The sequence below is a fragment of the Chelmon rostratus genome, chromosome 18 (genome assembly GCF_017976325.1).
Source record: "Chelmon rostratus isolate fCheRos1 chromosome 18, fCheRos1.pri, whole genome shotgun sequence".
NCBI classification, from domain to species: Eukaryota; Metazoa; Chordata; class Actinopteri; order Chaetodontiformes; family Chaetodontidae; genus Chelmon; species Chelmon rostratus.
In genome coordinates, this window is record NC_055675.1 from 12358135 (window position 1) to 12377973 (window position 19839).

The 19839-nt window shown below is 43.9% G+C and overlaps 1 protein-coding gene across 4 annotated transcripts; it reads left to right on the plus strand.

Moving 5' to 3' along the window:
- The first annotated feature begins 700 nt into the window (after positions 1 to 700).
- arhgap18 (Rho GTPase activating protein 18) lies at positions 701 to 19629 on the plus strand. 4 transcript variants are annotated; one of them, XM_041958396.1, is made up of 18 exons: positions 701 to 1031; positions 8320 to 8548; positions 9301 to 9439; positions 10444 to 10526; positions 10692 to 10844; positions 11963 to 12026; positions 12541 to 12662; positions 13481 to 13552; positions 13705 to 13798; positions 14026 to 14117; positions 14315 to 14392; positions 14569 to 14728; positions 15847 to 15929; positions 16011 to 16217; positions 16469 to 16603; positions 17399 to 17520; positions 17648 to 17703; positions 17853 to 19629. In XM_041958396.1, the coding sequence occupies exons 1-18, from the start codon at positions 898 to 900 to the stop codon at positions 17942 to 17944; spliced, it is 2115 nt and encodes a 704-aa protein (XP_041814330.1). In that variant the 5' UTR covers positions 701 to 897; the 3' UTR covers positions 17945 to 19629. The 4 variants fall into 4 exon arrangements, with proteins under 4 accessions (XP_041814330.1, XP_041814331.1, XP_041814332.1 ...); XM_041958397.1 differs by having other exon boundaries at positions 12544 to 12662; XM_041958398.1 differs by having other exon boundaries at positions 701 to 1022.
- The last annotated feature ends 210 nt before the right edge of the window (positions 19630 to 19839 follow it).

Sequence of the window (19839 nt, forward strand, 5' to 3'; positions counted from 1 at the left end):
TGTAATGACTTTTCTATACTTATTTTTATACTTATACACTAAAGTATGCTGCTTTTTGACCTGGGAGTGTCCCATGTTGTAGTGTTGCTACTTCTGCTTTGAAAAGCTGATGTTTGGAGACAAGAAGAAGAGAATGAGCACAGGGGTCATATCACATCAAGGAAAATGAGTCTGATAATATTACTGAACGTCCTGTGAGGCCTGTGCTGAGGACGCCCTTCACCTCTCTCTGGAGGCTCTGTGCCGTCAGTCTGGCCTTGCTGCATGCTTGTTTGGACTGACTTGGACAGGCAGGGACATACTTTGTTTGGCCTTAAAAATCTGTTTGTTTTGGCTCTCTGTTTATGATGACTGTCCAGGAAGTGAAGCACGTTTAAACAGGGCTGTGAGTCCTTCGCTGTTCTCCTAATGAGCGTACAGGCACCTTTAAACAGCGTGTGTGTCGCTGTCCAAACACAGCACAGGCCTGTGAGTGTGCAGCAGCTTGTGAAGCACGATCCTTTATGGGATGCATGTTTGTAAATGGGCTCCTTTGCAGGAGGAGGTCAGTCAGTGCACTCTTGGAACAGGAGGGGGCGCCACCACATGTGAAACTTGGCCCTGCGATTTCAGCCAATCCGCACACTGTGCTGGATCTGTAATCCAGCCCCTGTCCTGCAGCGCCTCAGCACACACACACACACACACACACACACTCACACACACACACTCACACAGAGAAGTCTTGGAGAAAGAAGGGAAGAAGAGGGAGAGGAGGAGAGTCTGATGTCGGAATGAGTCGGCGACAGCGCACCGCCGCGATGGACCGATAGACGGATCGATACGGCGGATAGACGGACTGCCCGTGTGTTAGAGAGTGGATGTCCGCCGTGTGTGTGTGTGTGAGGCAACAGAAACATGAGTCGGCAGCAGCAGCAGTCCCAGGGAGTGGTTTTAACGGGTTACCACAGCAACGCGGAACTGTTGCCGAAAACTGGACCGTCGGCCCCGTTAGCCCAGGACCCGGAGTCCACCGCGACCAGGTGGGACATGTGAGTGTGTGTGTAACTGCCATGTCACACTTTATAATGAGTCCTGCAGCGGCTAAAAGTGTGTGTGTGTGTGTGTGTGTGAGAGAGAGAGAGAGAGCAAAGGTCACACTGGTGCAGGCGGTGGTGTTGTCCTCGTTTTTGAGCATGCATTAACTCCACGGCTCGGCCCTGCTGCACCCAAACACACTACTGACTCGAAGTTCCCACCGTGGAGCCAGCTCCACCCTCAGGCTGTGTGTTTTCACCCGTCAGCACATTCCCTAATCAGAAGCTTAACCTTGACTTTGTTGCCCTGGCCCAGATTTTGCAGGGTTGCCCACCTTGACTCTTCTCACCACTGCAGAAGATCATCTTTTTGTTTTAATTAGAACGTGCAGCATTGAAGGCACTGCTGTGAACCAGTGTTCGCAATATAAAACAGCCAGTTAGCTGCTGTCGCCTGTGTTTGATGAGTCAATCAACAAAAATGCAGCAAGTTCTCATTAAAGGATGCCAAATATTTAAAGCTTAAATCTGAGGATTTGCTGCTTTTCCCTTGTCTGACTCATTGTGAGCTGAATGTTTTGGGGTTTTTGATTAAAGTTGTCATGTTAGGCCCTTTTCACTACTCTCTTACAATTTAATGATCAAATATTAATTAACTGAGAAACTAATCAAAAGTAGAGTCAGAAAATTATCTTTGATGCAGACCTAAACTTGTGTGAAAAGGACTATAAGAAGCCCTGGTCAACTGTAAAAGCATCCTTCATCAGTTCTATTTGTTATGTTCCTCCATTCGCCCTCTCTGTAAGCAACGGTATGCATCTGTAACACTGACAGAGTCACATCTATTTCCTGGCACGATGACCCTCCCTGTCAGCTTCTCACACTGAGGGAAACACACATGTGGAGGCGCCGTCACAGAGGAAACGCTGGATGGGAGCGTGGCGGTGGAAACACCTGCACAGTTAACCGTCCTTTATTTATAACAGAGCGCGCTTGTTTACTCATCCACGCCGAGCCGGCGTACATGTTTAGATCAGCAAACAACTGCTGTCAACTGCCGCGGTGTGTGAGTGTAAACAACTCACAGTCCAGCTGCCTGTGTGTGTGTGTGTGTGTGTGTGTGTGTGTGTGTGTGTGTGTGTGTGTGTGTTCCAGATGGCTTGTCCAGCTAGCTAGAAAAAAACAGCATCACGTTACAGCCTGCCTTTGTCTCACCTCCAACAGCAGTGTGTGTGTGTGTGTGTGTGTGTGTGTGTGTGTGTGTGTGTGTGTGTGTGTGTGTCATGTCTAGGTTGACGTGAAGGCTTAGTTTAGTAGTCATTGTTTCCTCTGGTCAGGAAATGAGAGACACAGACAGACAGACAGACAGACAGTGGACAGCCGACCTAAGGAGCCTTAGGTTACGTTTCCTCTGGGAGTCTTCCACATGGACGTCCTTTTTTAGTCTTTCAAATTAAAAGAGAAGAAGAAGTTGGGTTCGGAGCCGAGGAGCAGCGTGTTGCTGTTGTGCTTTCCCTGGTCGCACAGGAACCAGAGCTTCCCCTAAGCATCTATGACTTGGTAGAAAAGTAGTCAGTGGACACACATGGTTTAGATTAATCCACTGCGTGATGCAACAGACAGCCTAAATCCCACAGCAGAAACCCAATGCTGCGCAGGAAGTGACATCAGCAGGAAGAGAAGACGAGCTGTGAAAGGTTACAGGAAGTCAGATGAGCATGGGCCCCGCGGTGAGTGTCACTCAGGTTCAGTGTGGCACATTTCCAGATGAGCAAAAAAAACAGAGGAGTAACCAGACATGCTCGGAAAAAAGACGTAATCCAGAGAGAATATGGTGCCACGCAGGGATGGAGGCTGACAAAGACGGACCAACGCATCACGGATTTAGAGCTCCGGCGGGGAGGGAAGGAACAGATGACGTCGTGTAGATTCATCCGAAGTAAAGGCCGATGATTTATTCAGCCTGTGTGTCATCGCTCAGACCAGCTACTGTGACAGAGGGGGAACAGAGGCGGCCTCTGTTTTCCACAGAGGGCAGCTGGCACCTGTTGGTCTGAATGGGAATACCACACACACACACACACACACACACACACACACACACAGAGTCTCCTTTCCCCTTCTTATGTTGGCTGCAAAACATCCTCAGCAGTCCATTGTTCCCTTTTTTGAAGCTGCCAAGTCCTAAAAATCCATCTCACCCCCATGCCGAGAGTTAGATGAGAAGATCAATGCCACTCACTCACATCTGTATGATATACATGCAGCTAAAACCACAATTATTTATGTCCTTTTTACACAAATTAGTGTAAATTACCGGTAAGCTTTAGAAGTGCTGGTAGGGGGATTTGGGGCAGAACTGGGCTAACTTTTTCCCCCTGTTTCCAGTCTTTATGCTAAGCTAAGCTAACCGACTGCTGGCTTCAGCCTCACACACAGGCATGAGAGTGGTGTCAATCTTCTCGTCTAACTCTCACCAAGAAAGCAAAAAAGTGGATCTCTTAAAGTGTTGGAGTATTCCTTTAAGTAGAAGTTGTAATACCACACTATGAAAATACTCACCACTTACAATTAATGCATTCAAAGTGTAACTAAAATGAAAAAGTATTATCAGCAAAATACACCTTTAGTTACACTAACATGCAGAATGGCCTCCTGCAGAGTGTGAAGTTGTTATACATCATGTTAGTGTAATATTGCATTGTATTATTAGATCATGAGCAATGCATTAACATACAGTTAAATCAGCATTTTCCTGTTGCAGCTGGTTAGGATGTTAGCTGCGTTATATTCTCTAAAATCTCAGTCAGCATCTGAGCTGTCACATTAATATAATGGAGTAAAAAGTACTTGGACTTTTTCCTCAACAACATAAAATGGAAATACTCAAACACTTAAAAAGTAATAGTACGTAAAAAAACTGCCCTTTCTACCACTTTCCATGTCTCATAAATCGAATCTGGCGTCTTTTTAAGTAAATCAATCAGTAGCTTGTGGCTGTGGTGTGAAAACTGCCTCAGTTAAGTTGGGACTTTGTCACCGAGTGGGACTCTATAAATACCTGAGGTTCACTTCCTCAGACCTTGACTCATATTCAGATCATCAGTGCTGAATTTGCTCTTTGCTGGCCGGTACTTGTTTCCTTCCACTCCTGTTTACACCTCGCAGCGTGGTGCAAACAGGCTGTTTTCTCTCCACACACACACACACACACACACACACACACACACACACGACCACACACACTCCACCTTTGTCGGCAGCTCTAAGCAGGTGATAAAAGGTGTTTGGATAAAGGTACAAAGAGTCGAACAATTGCACAGCTGCAGCACTGTTTTCCTTTAAAGGTCATTATGAAAGTGTGCGAGGGTGTGTTTGTTTTACTCACAAGGGCAGCCCGTCTGACCTCGACGAGCGTGCGTGTGAGAGAGAGCAAAGTCACGCGTTCTGTTGTTTGTGAAGCTTCGAATAAGTTGTTTGCATTACTGTGGGTGTTTTTCTGCACTCGTACCGCTCATGAACTGGGATCGGTGCGCAGAAAAATCTCAGCGTTGACCGATTCCCTCAGAGGAAGCTCGGCCGTCTGTACGAGAGCTCAACAGCGACATGGAAGCTGCAAAGCTTAAATTTAACATGGTTGTAAATGTGTTTTCTCAAGCTGCAAGATCATGGCCAAATGGAAAACTAGGCATGAGTGTCTTAGACAATGAGGTAGTTCAGAGCAATCACGTCCAGTCAGTAGCTACACGCTTTGAGTCGGTGTTTCAGATTTGGAATAACAGCAATATATTTATGAAAATACCTGCAAACTGCGACTAAACTACAATGTGCAAAACATGCTATTTAGACCCAGTGCTGCTTTGAGCTAAATGCTAACGCTAGCATGACTTCATGCTCACATGACATCGCAAACAGGCTACCATTTAGCTTAATCTTTACCACATTCATCGCATTTGCTTAGCTCATTAGCATGCTAGCAACTGCTAGGTAATTAGCACTAAACACAAAGTACAGATGAGGCTGAATGTTTTTAGTTTTGCAAAATAAAATTATAAAATATTATTGGGCAAATTAAATTTTGACCTGATGATGGTGCTAGAGGAAACGTCAGGGGATCAAAATCATTAAGATGCATCCTCTGGGGACCCTGAACGTCTGTGCAAAACTTTAGCATGGCTAAAAACAGTCCAACTGTGAGATCAGTGTGAACACAGTGGCCACACTTTGCACCTAAGCTGCTTATGTAGATACAGCACTGTCAAGCTAATATGCACGTTAATATGTTTGTGTGTGTGTTTGCTAATCTTTGATTTATGGTTCAGTCAAAGCGTTCGTCACACTGCAGCTCAGGATGAAGGTAAATCATTAACTCAGCCAGTGAGTTCGTGCGCTCGCCTGCCAGGTTTAAACCTGCCTCCAAGGTAAACACGTCTTCTCAGATATATCAGAAAACAAGCACATTCCTCACACAGGAGGACATTTCAGCTGATGGCGGTAAGGCAGTGAGCATACGTCAGGGGGAACGACCTGCTTAGTCTTGCTTTCATCAACACAAAGAGGGGCAGACGGCGTGTTCATGCATGTGTTATCACTTAGACTCGAGGGAGGAGGGCAGACGGCAGAGGAGATGGCACTACCGGGAGATAAATGCAGTATACAGGACAGCAGGGAAAAAAGAAAGCAGGGGTGGAATATAAAGTGCAAAGTAGACAGGAAGAGGACACAAGTCCCAGGCGAGGTGTAGGAGGAGAGGAAATGGAAGACAAGAGGAGATGGAGGAGGGGGGGGGGGGGCATCTTGTTGGAAGGAAGAGAGTAGGAGGAGGAGTTCAATTGATGCTAAAATGCTTGATGTTCTTTTTTTTAAACAGATCAAAGTGTTTGTGTGTGTGTGTGTGTGTGTGTGTGTGTGTGTGTGTAGGAGGAAGTCTGCTGTGGTATGTGGCCTTGGCCCAGCATGAGCCTTCACAGTAATAATCCCAAATTAATTAAAATAGAACATAAACTTGATGCTGTTCGGCCTCTCGGGGTCATTTATGTCCTTGACTTCGTTTCATTGCAGGTAGAAGTTTTACTTTTGTCCGGATATTTGTGCAGCCTGTTATCGAAAAGTTCTGAATATTTGAAACATTGTTATTCTGAACTGCACCCACATCCAAGTGACTGGACAGTATCTCCAAATATTACAATTTTACATCACTGAACTGCTATAGTAAACTGAAGTTACTTTGATTTTCCATCCAAAACATATGACCAGATTGCCAAACACGACGCATCGTTGTCGTCGTGTCGCTGATCAGACCCCCTCCGGTTGGAGTTGTGTGAAGCCATGCTGGGATTTACGTGAGGAATAGGGGTCGTGTAATGTTGGAAATTGCCTCTGAAGTCTCAAAAACATTTACAAAAAACGTTATCTGGCTGCACACAACGATCGCTGTGTGCACCAATGCTTATCTTGTGTGCATAAGATAATAAAAAAAATATTATCTTTCTCTGGCTGAAAGAGGCCGTTTTGCATAACGAGTACTTTTGTCATTGCGGTTTATTGTCATTGCTGGATAAATAAAGTTGACTTCAGTCTGGGATGATATGATCAAATCCACTTGCAGAGACTTGCAGAGAGAAGTGAAGGCGTGTTGACAGCAGCCTTTCAGCTTGATCGACACGTGACGCTGAAACTACATCTGCACCATCAGTCAGTGTGCTACAACTGCAGCTTGACAGCGCTGGAGCTGGAAGTGGAAGAGAAACGCACACAGAGAGAATGTGCTGCTGTTAGATAGTGTAACTTCCTGTTGCAACAAAGGGGACATTCAGCCAGATATCAGCCAACCCACAAAAATTAGACCCATATTAAAACGCAAACAGTCATATTTTGTTATGATCTGCAAACCGCTTCTCTGCATATTTTCTTGGAGCTTCTAACTCACTGCGGGTTGATACGTTTTGATGATACGCTGCAGCCGCAGTGCTGCCAGCGGCGCAGTCGGCAGCAGTGGTGTCGCCCTGCTCTGCAGCGCTGTGGCCGTGGGTTCGTGTTTCATGTGCGTGTTTGTGGGCACCGTGCACATGAATCATTAGGAAGCATGTTAATTACTAAGGCCAACGAATATGAAAGCTATGACATATGCGCCACATTAGATACCGCTCCGGGCTTTGAAAGAGGCCTTTGGAAAAAGGCCAACATGACTTCTAGATGTAAAATCAGCCTTTAGTGTGTTTCTTAGATGATCGTAATTGAGAATATAGGGCTGTATTTGTGTAAATCTGACGTTAAAAGGACCAGAAAACATGAATAATCTGCGTTTAGTCCGTTTAGTTGTAGCCTGTGTCTTCAAACATACATGCCCCCCCACTCCCCTGTGTTTTAAATGGTGGTGGGGCTTTTGTTTACATCTGGAGGGCAGACTGCACCTTCAGGAGGAACTCAGCAGGTTTGGGTTTGATTACATGATAAATCTTTTTGAAGATAATGAGATTTAATGTGCCATTTTCAATCTTGCCATGTCTGCTTTTTCCACTGTAAACGGCACATATTATCATTACATAGTGTACCAATTCTGGCTGCCTCACATCTGTGTGTGTGTGTGTGTGTGTGTGTGTGTGTGTGTGTGTGTGTGTGTGCGTGCGTGCGTGTGTGTGTGTGTACGTGTGTTTGTAGTGAATATGACCATACACAATTACAGTAATTACAGTTAGACAGCCTATATGAGGTCAGCCTGACTGTAATTAGCTCTAATGGTGCACGCTGTCTTAGCGAGGCTGCACTGGTATACTGTATGCTGAGATGAGCTGGCTGTGTGACAGCTGCTATTCTTAGTCCCTGCTGACGTCCTCATTAGTTGACAGGCTGGGAATTCAACACACCGCTGGTTTGGCTTCAGTCAGAACTCACTGACCGCCTCCTGTCAGAGGCCACCTCTCTCTCGTCATGCCGTTAAAAACACACCAGCATCTCCTGCGAGATGAAGCAAAATCAAAGCAAGGGCAAAACCTGCCTTCTGAAACATGGCCGCATGCACACCTGTTTGCAGAGCAGGACAGACACAGTCGGCTCTCGGACAACGCAGCTTTTATGAGAGGTCCTGGCATAAGTCGTCTGTCATAACGTCACAGGTAAACAAGGTGCAAAGTGCACAGCTGTTAGTGAGAGCGCGTCACTCAAGGCCCTGTGAGCAGCAGAGGCTTGTAAATGAAGATGAGTGGCTCTGTTGGGGCACGTCGGCCATGTCTCAACATGTGTTAGCAGAGGTTTACACCGACTGATCTCTCGGCTCACCTGTCTGTGTCTGTCTCTCTTGTAGCCGCAGAACCGGCCACTACACTGTTCAGCAGAACCAAAACACCCAGCATGGAGACAGATATGGGCCTCCCACTGCCACCGGTGGGACAAAAGCCACCGGCACTGACCCATTGTCACAACCCAACCCGAGCCTTGCTGCTTGCCCCACCTCTCAGCTCTCCTCCAGCCCCGGACACAGTCCCAACTGCAGGTCCAGACCTCCACCCACGTGTCAGCGCTGCAACTCTCAGGTAGGCCGCGAGTGATGAGAGAAGGTTTTCCGAACGCTCAGCTTAACTGTGGGATTCCCATCGCATGTTGGCATGCAAAGTAGTTTGCTCAGTGGAGGCAGCACCTTAAATCACTACATTATTAATTGGGGTGAGACGTCCGAGCGAGACGTAAACAGCAGCTAATGGAGCCAGTTAACATAAACTACGACAAAAAGCCCCACAGTAAGGGTGATTCTCAGGCAACAACCTTTTCTGCTGTTGCACTTACTCAGGATAAGAATGTCTCCTATAAATGTCTGAATTATAACAGTTAAAATTTTACAGGGGGTTTGGTTGGCAGGTACACAACTGTTGTCCCTCTGGTGTTTAAGTTTGCTCTCGGGGAGGGAGTATTTTTGCTTTGCATTGGCTCAACACCAGTCTGGAGGCTCAGTAATAAACTGGCAAATTAATCCTGTTAAATGCCTTTTTTTGGAAAAGCAGAGTGAACTGGAGAAACATGCTCTGAGGTCTGTTTAAATTTGGGTTGTTTTGTGTAAAATGTGTGTGTTTTTGGTGTGTGTGTGTGTGTGTGTGTGTGTGACAGGCTGTGCGTCCTGTGCTGTTAGTATTTTTTCTGTGCATCATGACTTCATGTAGGAGTGAGTTTTTTTAAGTTGGTCAGCAAAAAAACGGCATGCAGGACAGAAACGAGATATGAAACACGAAGGGGAACCAGGAACTAAATCATGAAATCCTCATCTGTGTGTACTGTGTGCGTCCGCGTGCAGGACTCTCTGGACGAGCTGGAGATGGACGACTACTGGAAGGAGGTGGAGAATATCACTTGTTCTGGAGGAGGAGCGGGGAGGGGAGACGGTGGAGGAGAAGGGGAGGTGCAGGAGGAGGAGCAGCAGAAGGTTCCTGAGGGTAGGAGACACTGTGTCCTCGGACAGACCTGAGAGAGTCCATCTTTCCTTACATGTGCTGCTGTCCACTGTCGTTTCACAGTGTGTGTGTTTTTAGTCTTGATTGACAGCTCTGCTGACAGAGGAGATGATGTGGAGTTTGATTATAGGCTTGATCATACGTGTGTGTCCCAGATGTTTGCGACAATGGGCAGAGACATCCAAAAGACCCTCTAACATAGGAGAGACACTCACAAACCACACAAAACGACAGAACACGTGTCTCTTTGCAGTCATTTGGCATCACTTTGTGCTCATTTAGTGTCTCTTTGTGGTGGTTTAGTGTCTCTTTGTGGTGGTTTTGTGTCTCTTTGTGGTGGTTTAGTGTCTCTTTCTTGTTGTTTTGCATCTCTCTTTCTGTCATATGAAAAAATCAACTCAACTACGTATTTCTGAAGATGTTTAACCTGCGAATGACACCAGTAACTATACACTGATGCAGGGCGCACACGTCACTTTTTAGTTTGAATTTGAATTTTACTGGCACACACGCTGCCGTCAACTGGAACAAAAGCTGAAAAAAGGAGCCGAAATTGGAATGAAATAGAAAGATCTGACAAACATAATCTTGGCTTTTTGTTTCTACATCAACCTTAATTGAAAAGTATTTTAGCGTCAGGTATTTGAAGTCGAATGATGAGGAGAGACTGTGCAGAGCAGCTCTGCTTGGCTACATGTAAGAGGTCTGCGACTCTTGAGTGTCTTCCTGTGAGTTTTATTTAGCCTGTTTATGAAGACTATTGTTCTCTGGAGCAAACACACACTTCCTGTACAGTATGCATGTCCAGCTCTGTCTGTGGTCACACCTTCCCCTTTCCTGCACCTGCAGGGCTATCTGAGCGTCTCTTACATGGAGGTGAACAGAGGTTGTTCTCTGATCTTTGATGACCAGTCTCCCTCATTTTGAGTCATAGCATGATGATGATGGTGATTTTTTTTTTTTTTGCTGCTCATTTTCTCTTTCAGAAGGTGAGCAGGAGGAGGCGTGGCTTACAGAGGCGGGACTTGCACGGCTGTTTGATGATTCTCTGGCGGCAGACCTGGATCAGGTGCCAACAGTCTAGCCCTCAAATATACTTAAGCTTAGTTTGAGTCATAGTTTATCAGTTTCATATTTGCATCTTTCAGTGAGCATATACTGTACAGAAGACGGCATTAAATAGATGGACTGATGTCCTGTATTGATGTTATGTTACTCACTGAATGATTGACAGGAAGAAGACAACGAGGTGTTCCTGTCCACGCTGACCAGAACTCAGGCGGCAGCTGTAGAACGTCGAGTGGCATCGCTACATCAGACGTTGCTGCGGCGACGCAACCGGCAGCACGTTCCTGATGTCAGGGACATATTCAGACCTCCTGGGAAGGTTAGAGGAAGCACACACACACACACAAACACACACGAACACTGATTAGGTGTTCAGCTGCTTTGAATTTATCAAAATCTGTTTCAGCAAAGGTTTGACTCTGTGCACGATTCAAGACCTTACTAAAGAAACCATTCCACATTTTTGTCAGGTTTCTTTCTTGCTGAGAGTTAGTTGAGGAGATTGAGGCCACTCTCATGTGCTAAATGTGGAGCTAGAGCCAGCGGACGGTTAGCTTAGCTTAACGTAAAGCCTGGCTCTGTCCAAAGGTGGAAAAACCCACCCGCCAGCACTTCTAAATCTCACTAATTAACAGTTAAATTGCACTTAATGTGTGCAAACATGTAAAGTTGTGATGTAGTTATGTGGCTTTTCACCGTAAGCAACCAGCAGAGACTCCAGGACAGACGGCTAACCTAGCTAGCCTAGCTGCCTCCCTCTGCTTAGCTTAGTATTCATGCTAAGTAACCTTAAATTTACTTGATAGACACAAGAGTGATATCGATCCTCTCGTCTAACTCTTGACAAGAAAGCAAATAAGTGTATTTCCCACACTGTTATTGGCTTTAAATTAAGTGTAGTCTGTCACAGTTAATATTTAACAGTGGCAATGAGACATAAAATCACGTTGGATGAGCGACATGAGTCATTATGTCTTTCCTCTTTGACAGCCTGAACTGAACATCTCACCACAACACACAGATTAGACATTTCCTTTTTTTTCCACCACAAAGGAAGCGGTCACAACTTTGCTAGTTTTCTAACTGTTCAGTCATCGAACCGTAATCAGTAACCGATCGCCAGGCCGTGTTTTACCGCTAAATCCCACCGCACAGTTGGCAAATCTCCTCCCTTCAGTACACCTGACTGACTGGATTCATATTCAATATGTATAAAATATAACATTGATTTGAGTGGAATTAAAGTATTACTGCTACTCCAAACTCCTCCAGTCGGCAGAATGAACAGCTTTCAACCAAGAGTCACACAGTTTGTCCACTAATTAACAGACAAGATAATATGTAACAGTTGGGGGGGGGGGTCTGTCTAAATCTGTAACCCATTGAACATCGTGTGCTGTAGACTTACGTGTCCCTGTGTTATACTGTGTGCTGCAGGGTGAGCAGCCTGATAAACTCAAAGGGGGAAGTGAGAATGGACAAAAAGATGTCACTTCAGCCGGTATGTGCATCACACTGCTACACACACACACACACACACACACACACACACACACACACACACTCACACATGAGTCAGCATGGAGAATGGTAAACTGAGGCCCAAATAAACTTCTGCATAGCAACTCACACTCACATCTTTGAAAAAATGGTCTGTAGAAGATAAAAATAGGATTTAATGTAAGACTAAAAAACCTTACAGCAAAACCACACTTTCTGATTTATTATGAACTTTTTTATATTGTACATTGCTGTAAAATGGGCTGAAAAGTCAGATAAAGCCAAAAAATATAGGTTCTTTCACCAATCAAGTAGTTTCAGTAACATAAAAGGCAGCAGGCCTCTCTGTTTTCCTCTGTCTACAGCAGTGAATTCAACACTGCGGCACTAACTACAGAAAACACACGTAACTGTCTGTCTGTGTATATACAGCTGTACTTTACCTACATGAACACTTTCGTACTTGGCTGCTTGTGCGGTCGTACCTTTTATTTCCTCTTTTATGTGTGCCTCAGCAGAAACAGAGACGGAGCTGAACGTTGAAGTGGCGTTTTCGGAGCAGGCGCTCTCCTACAGGGACAACCATCAAAGGTTAAAGGTCACCACCAGCCCTAACTCACCTGACGACAAACTACCGGTGAGCCACATACCTGCACACATACGGGCATGCAGCACAATAACGCTCCGTGCACCTTCACGTCCTCAGCTGTGTGCTGATTTACTCATACACTGAGTATATCTTGTGCTTGTGGAAGAGCCAGCGGTGTAATGAATAACCTACGTGTGCTGATTTAATGCAAACATATGCAAAACCACTTTGAATCACACTCTTTACTGTCAGCATTATTTAGTGTAGCGTTACATTAGAGCTTGTGTGGTTGTGTGTGGGTCAGTGTTTGCCAGGAGCATCAGAAACAGGCATCTGAACAGAAGTTTAAGAGCCTTTCAGCATAGAAGTGCTTTCTTACTGCTCAATTAATCTTAATCTGGATGTGAAATAATCAGATGAATTATGAATAATTTACTTTATGACCACAACTTTACATTATGCTCTATAGTGGACATCAACAGGCTACAGCTTCTGTAGTTAGACAGTTTATTAGGTTGTTATGTTGTGTTGTTCTGTCAACAATCTGGCCTTGTAATGTAACAGAAACAGGAACTAGAGTGTAGAATGAAATGTTAAGTCCAACAACATGCATTAGAGTAAAGTACCTGTAATTAGTTATAGTTAAACAGTGCAGTTAGACTTTGGTTGAGTGTGTTTTTCAGTTTGAGTGCTGGTCTGTAGTGCTCTCTGGTGGCTGAAGGTGGTATAACAGATCATGTCCACTGTAATATGTGTCTATTGTCACTTCACATACAGTATCACACTGTCCACATTCAGCAGGCCATATAAAAGTAAATACAGTTTTAACTCTGTCTCCCTGTCTCTCTGTTTGTTTTTTTCTCTAGAACTTCAAGCTGCTGCGAGATAAAACAGGTCAGACCAGAATAGGGGATCTGTCTCCTCTGGATATGAAAAAGGTAGAGTGGAGGCTTCTCATCTCTGTTTGTACATGTCCTGTTAGTTTAATGGTAAGCCGTCGTCAGGCAAATTGCCCCGTGAGGGACGAGTTTGTTGAGTTGTTAAATTGAGTCACTATTTAAAATCCCTGACTTCTGCGTATGTTTATCAGGTGTGCAGACTGGTGCTTGTGGAGTCGACTGCTCTGTTTGACACAGCAGGGATAGACCTCAAGGCTCATAAAGCTGTCAAAGTTAAAACTAAAGGTACACATACACACACACACACACATGCACAGCTGAGAATGCCCCTAGCTAAACAAAACTGAAAGTAAACACTCAGACATGCACTGAGATCACACAAACAGGGATATGCGCAAACACTGACACACACACAAAGTCATTAAAACCATTCCAAGTAAACACATATAGTTCATGTACTGTATGGATATATTTCTGTTTTGCTAAATATTTGTGTGTGTGTGTGTGTGCAGAGAGTGGTCTGTTTGGTGTTCCCCTCACCACTTTACTGGATCAGGACCAGAAGCGGGTTCCTGGGACCAAAGTGCCATTGATACTGCAGAGGGTGAGCCACAATTCAGCACTACAGCAATGCTGAGACAGTAACTGAACAGTCGTCTTTGGAGTCGTGACCTAAATGCAAAGCATTTGGCACTGCAATGTGATTATTATTCCCAGTAGGTCCAACTTAAACTGTAGTTTTTTCCCTCTTTGCTTGTGATGGTTTACCTTGCTCTCTCTCTCTCTCTCTCTTATTCCCAGTTAATTAGTCACATTGAGGAGGAGGGTTTAGACACAGAGGGGCTGCTACGGATCCCTGGAGCGGCCACTCGGGTCAAGGTTGGTTAACGCCTTTGACTGCTTCCACTACAGACAAAATGTTGAAAATTAGTAATTAGAAAACTTTATACCATCATGATCCTACTGCTAGCCTGCCATGGTGGTTGTTAGCATTAGCCTTGGTCTTGAAGCTGATAAAGCAGTGAAACAAGTATGTGTGTCTGTCCCAAATCCAGTCGCTGTGCCAGGAGCTCGAGTCCTCCTTCTATGACGGGATGTTTCCATGGCGACAGTTGAAACAGCACGACGCCGCGAGCCTTTTGAAGCTGTTCATCAGGGAGTTGCCCCATCCATTACTTACTGTGGAGTACCTCAATGCATTTATTGCAGTTAACAGTATGTGTAACATCTGTTCATAAAGTTTTCCGCTCACTCACAAGAGCTTCATCACTACATTATAACTGCTTTCAGACATGCAGTCTGTTCCTGAAACGTTCAGGAACGCTTCCTGCATCTGCAAGTTTCCACCTCGAGACCTAGTAATGTTTCAAGGAAAATGCCAGTATGGCTGCGTTATGAATGAAAGCGGCAACACTACAGGGACAAGCGTGTAACGGGTTGCATACATCTGACAAAAGATGCTTTCACATGGAGCGAGCAAACCAATCACAAGACTCCAACGATTCAAGTAGATCACAACTAAACGTTGCTTGTCTCGCAAACTTGTTGAATAATAAATGTATTACAAGAACACTGGCGGTGTTTCCATCAACGTATGCACAGTTTGCAGCATCGCATTAGAAAAGGTTGATGGAAACGGTAAAAAAAAATTTAATTCCAAAAAGAAAGAGCTGAGCACTCAATGGGATGTGGAAACACTTCATGTTACACGTTCATGTTAGCGAACGTTCAACTCACATGATGATGAGCTGTTTCCACAACAGAAGAAGAAGTTTCCGCTGGCTAAAATGTCTCCTCGTCTCTCCACACCCGCTGCTTATCTCAAAGAATCAACTCCTAACAATCCCATACCAGTAGTGGATGGAGACAAGCATTCATTTGCATTTTTCTTTTTCTTTTTTTTTTTTTTTTTTGCAGATTTTCTTGAAATTCGGTTAACATTTGCGATGCATTTGGACGGAAGCTCCAGTGATTGGCACCTGACAAAACCAGCTCCTCACCCTCCGTGTTCCTAAAATTAAAAAAAATGAATAAATAAAAATAATAATAATGCATGCGCTGCATTCCTCTTCTTCTCAGTTGGCATCCTTAAGTGTTGTATTACCGCCTTCTGCTGGGCTGTCCTTTGCCCCATCTCTTCCTGCATTGCCATGGCATGTGTGAAGAGGCAGAGGATGGAAATGTTCCTGAATGTAGCTGCATGTGTGACCAGGGAAAATCACTGGTGGTGTTTGAAAGGTTGTTGCAGTAGTTTACCAGGAACTCAGTGTGAAAGACCTGCAGATTATGAGACCTGCAAAACTTTCATGAAGAATGTCTGCGTGTGTTCACAGAGCTCCCCACAAAGAAGCAGCAGCTGCAGGCTTTGAACCTGCTGGTCCTTTTGTTACCTGAGGCCAATCGGGATACTTTGAAGGTAGACGCACACTCGCTTTGAAATGGACGAGACACTCTCCGCTATTTCTATCATGACCTTGATTTCCATTTGCTTCCCCAGGCACTAGTGGAGTTTTTCCAGCGTGTGATTGACCATCAGGCCAAGAACAAAATGACCCTCAACAATGTCTCTGTTGTCATGACACCCAACATCTTCATGTTCAAGGGCTTTCGCTCCAAGGTTACAGAACAACAGGAGTTCTCCATGGCAACCAGCACAGCCAACATTGTCCGGCTGCTGATCAGATACCAGAATCTTCTGTGGACCGTGAGGATCAAAAAGGGCCCTTGAGCTTGATATATTCTGCCTGCCATTCAAATTGCCATCATAAACAACTGTTAATCAGCATCCGTGTCAACACTTTCATAACTGAAATCGATGGAGAGCATTTTTTTCAATGCATCCTGATTAGACATAGTTACTCACAAAAGCCTTATTTTTCCATGGAGCACGGTGGATGGTACGGTGTGTGCCGACGGTATCAAATCTCCCTTTTGTCGTGTGTCTCTTGACTCCAGATCCCAAAGTTCATTGTGACCCAGGTCAGACAACAAAACATGGAAAGTCAGCGGAAACAAAACAAAGAGAGAGCTGTCAGAAAGCTGCTGAAGAAGATCACCACCGACAAACCAGCTGATAAAGCTGTCCCAGAGGTGGGAGTCTTAGTTTCATGTTTATGTTGCAGTACATACGTATGAGAAATCAGTGTTAATAAGCCTTTATTTCACAGAGGGTTTTTCATTATTTTCACAATGTAACCCTAAATCAGTCACAATCTGATGCCAATCAGTCTTCCTGTGGGGGTCATAATTTTGTGATAATAGTGACAGCTAGTGGAGATGTTTCAGAATGTTAATGTGTGGGTATATATTTTCCTGTGGGGCAACATGTCAGTCTTAAGACCCCAACCTGTACATACAGTCTATTTAACTTAACTGGATTTATTTAACTCTATCCAATGAGCACAAATTCAGTTGTTGTTAACATTCAAAACATTTTAAATTTAAATTTACTGAAACTCTTGTGGAGCTCTCATAGTTCATTGTTGTTCTAAAAACAAAAAAATTAGGTCTTGGGGTTATGGCAAAGCTAATTGACTCCCTTAGTATTTTGCTCCAAGGCAACACATAAATCAACAAACAGGCTGTGCTGTGTTACAGTACTGAATGTTGCAGAGTACAGCAGCACCTTGGAGAGTGCTGTTCTTGACAGTATAGCGGAGTAACTACAGCAACATATGACCCTGCATGCTCAGCAAAGTGCTGTGAGTCCAGACAGTGTTTGGAGTTGCTTCTTCTTTGTTTTTTCTCTATTGTTTATTGTTGTCTGAAGCCCACGTCTGTCTGTCTCCTGTGAGTGTTTTTGACCTCGTTACTGTAAAGTGTTCATGGCTGTGTGACTGACAGTCTGGTTCCTCACTCTCTGTCTGTCTCTGTGTTTACAACCAGGAGAGTTCGCAGGGATTCATTCGAGTCCAAGCTCCACAGTTTAGTAAGGTCTCTATGGCAGTCCAGCTTACTGAGGAGCTGCAGGCTGCTGATGTGTTAACACGCTTCCTGAGCCAGGACAGGTAAGGTGTATACATACAACAGTGCATACAAATGCACATACAGTATTTGTTTTGGCTAAATAAGACCTGCCCTTAACTTAATATCTCACCTTCTGTCTCTCTTGTGCTTTCTGTCTTTGTCCTCCAGTTCACTGGCAGTGAAAGGAGAAGAGCTGTGTCTCTATGAGATTGGTGGAAACATCAGTAAGTCCTGCTTAACAAAAAAAAAACATCAACAAACTATTGCTTATGAGTTTGCAAACAGGTTAGAAGGTGTAAAAATGCACAATGCGAATGCAGTAATTCATCATCTTCATCATAACTGCATCACGTCTTTGTCTTTCGTCCCTCAGAGGAGAGATGTCTGGATAGGGAAACGTATATGAAAGACCTCATCCAGCTGAACCCTGCAGCAGAATGGGTCATTAAAGCTGCACAGAGATAAAAATAAAGCTGGACCTGCTCCAAATTTTCACCAGCGTGTCTTACTGAGAGCAGACGTCACCCGGTTCTCTGTGGTTTCTGCTGCTCCTGGACCAACTTCAGTTCGCTTTGTAGCGAAGACATTTCTGAACACAGGTGGTTGCATGGATTCACAGAATTTCTTGGCCCTGAAAATTGCCAAAAAAAAAAATACATGTAGACCAATGGCAGTTTTAAAACGTATGGAATTCCTTTTGGTGAAATCTGTGTGGAAATACTTGCATTTTTCCTCCATTTAGCTGAAGAGCCAGATTGTGAGACAAGAAAAAAATTATTTCTTTGGATTTTACAACCATTTTTCCCACCTGCCTTAGCTTCATGTTGGGATTTTGGGCCTCAGGTAACACTAATCTAAAGTATCACTTTGTGCAGGTGAAAGAAACCACTTTTTTTAAAAATAGGCTTTCTCATCTCTGGTGTCCTGGCAGAGCACTGCTGTACTGTGGTGGAAATACACAATTTCTCCCAGTTTCATAGCACTTGAGCCACACTGTTGTGATTCTTAATATTATGCAATACTGTAAGTATTACAGTTGTATACTGTGATTTCTTGCCACTAATCACTTTGTTGCTTCAGGAATAATAAGCTGAAATGATAAAGGTCAATAAAATATTGCAGTTTGATTAAGTAATGAATCAGTTACATAACAAATACATTTAATGTTTATTTTCTGTATAACAAATTTTGAAAATATTGGCTTTTATTTATTTGTATTTTTATTAAAAGCCCTGAAAAGTAAATATATGGTCACAATATTGAATGTTTATTTATCAGAGCACTTGACTGTAGCCAGGAGGGAATGAACATTGGAGTGAGTGGGCAAACTGTAGGGGGTTCAAAGCTGGATGGGGTTACATTATATGTGAGGGAGGGGCCCTTTATGTGCCACACCTCAACAGTGACCCCAAAACTTTTCATAATAATGTCACTGACCGTAAACCAGAGCACATGATGACGACATCACTGTTTATATGGCACATTGTTGTTTAAACCATAGATGTTCGAGCGTGTCAAGAATTCATCAAGTCTATCGCCTCACAGGTTTTGTACCAAAGATGTGATCATTTCAAATAAACGTTGGACTCTTTCGTGATTTTTTTTTCAATAAGTTAACTGCTGATTTTATAAATGGCCTTCTTAAATGATACATTCTCACATGATGAGTTACAAAAGTATCTGGACACGAATACTTTTGGCTTTTGTTGTTTTGATTTTTGGCTCTGTACTCTCCACAGTCCAGATATGAGTTGATATGGTACATTGGCAACAGTGATGCAAAAATTCGTATTTATCCAGCAATAGAGAATCTGTTTTATTTTTTATTTTTTGGCACAAATCTGTACTTCTCTTGGCTTTTGACAAAAGTCTAATCTCGTCCTGTGTGGTTGCTCAGTTTCGGCAGCCTGCGGAGGACCATATCTGCACCAAAGTCAAACATTGCCGATGTTTCTCTTGTGGAAAGCTGTGGAGTGTTGACAACAAATAATGTGTCACTGTTTAGAAACTTTGTGAGCTGAGTCTCTCTCTGCCTTGCATTATGTTGTTTACTGTGAATGTCTTGTTTTTTCCCAAATACTGATGTCTTTGTCTCATTACTGCCTCTGAAATGACCACTAAAACAGCCTGTAAATAAACATGCAGTTATTAATTACCACATCTGCTGGTTTGAGTGCTTATGGTATTTGTCTGTGTTGTAGTCCTGTCACTCCCCTGTCTGCTATTTTGGGTATTTTTATTTCATATCAGCTAATAATCTCAACCGTGCAGATTTCCTTATGGTAATTTCCCTCTTTTCATCAAGCAACTGACAGCCCTGACCAGGTACTGTTTCATTCAAGTAATTTCCTGTGAGAATT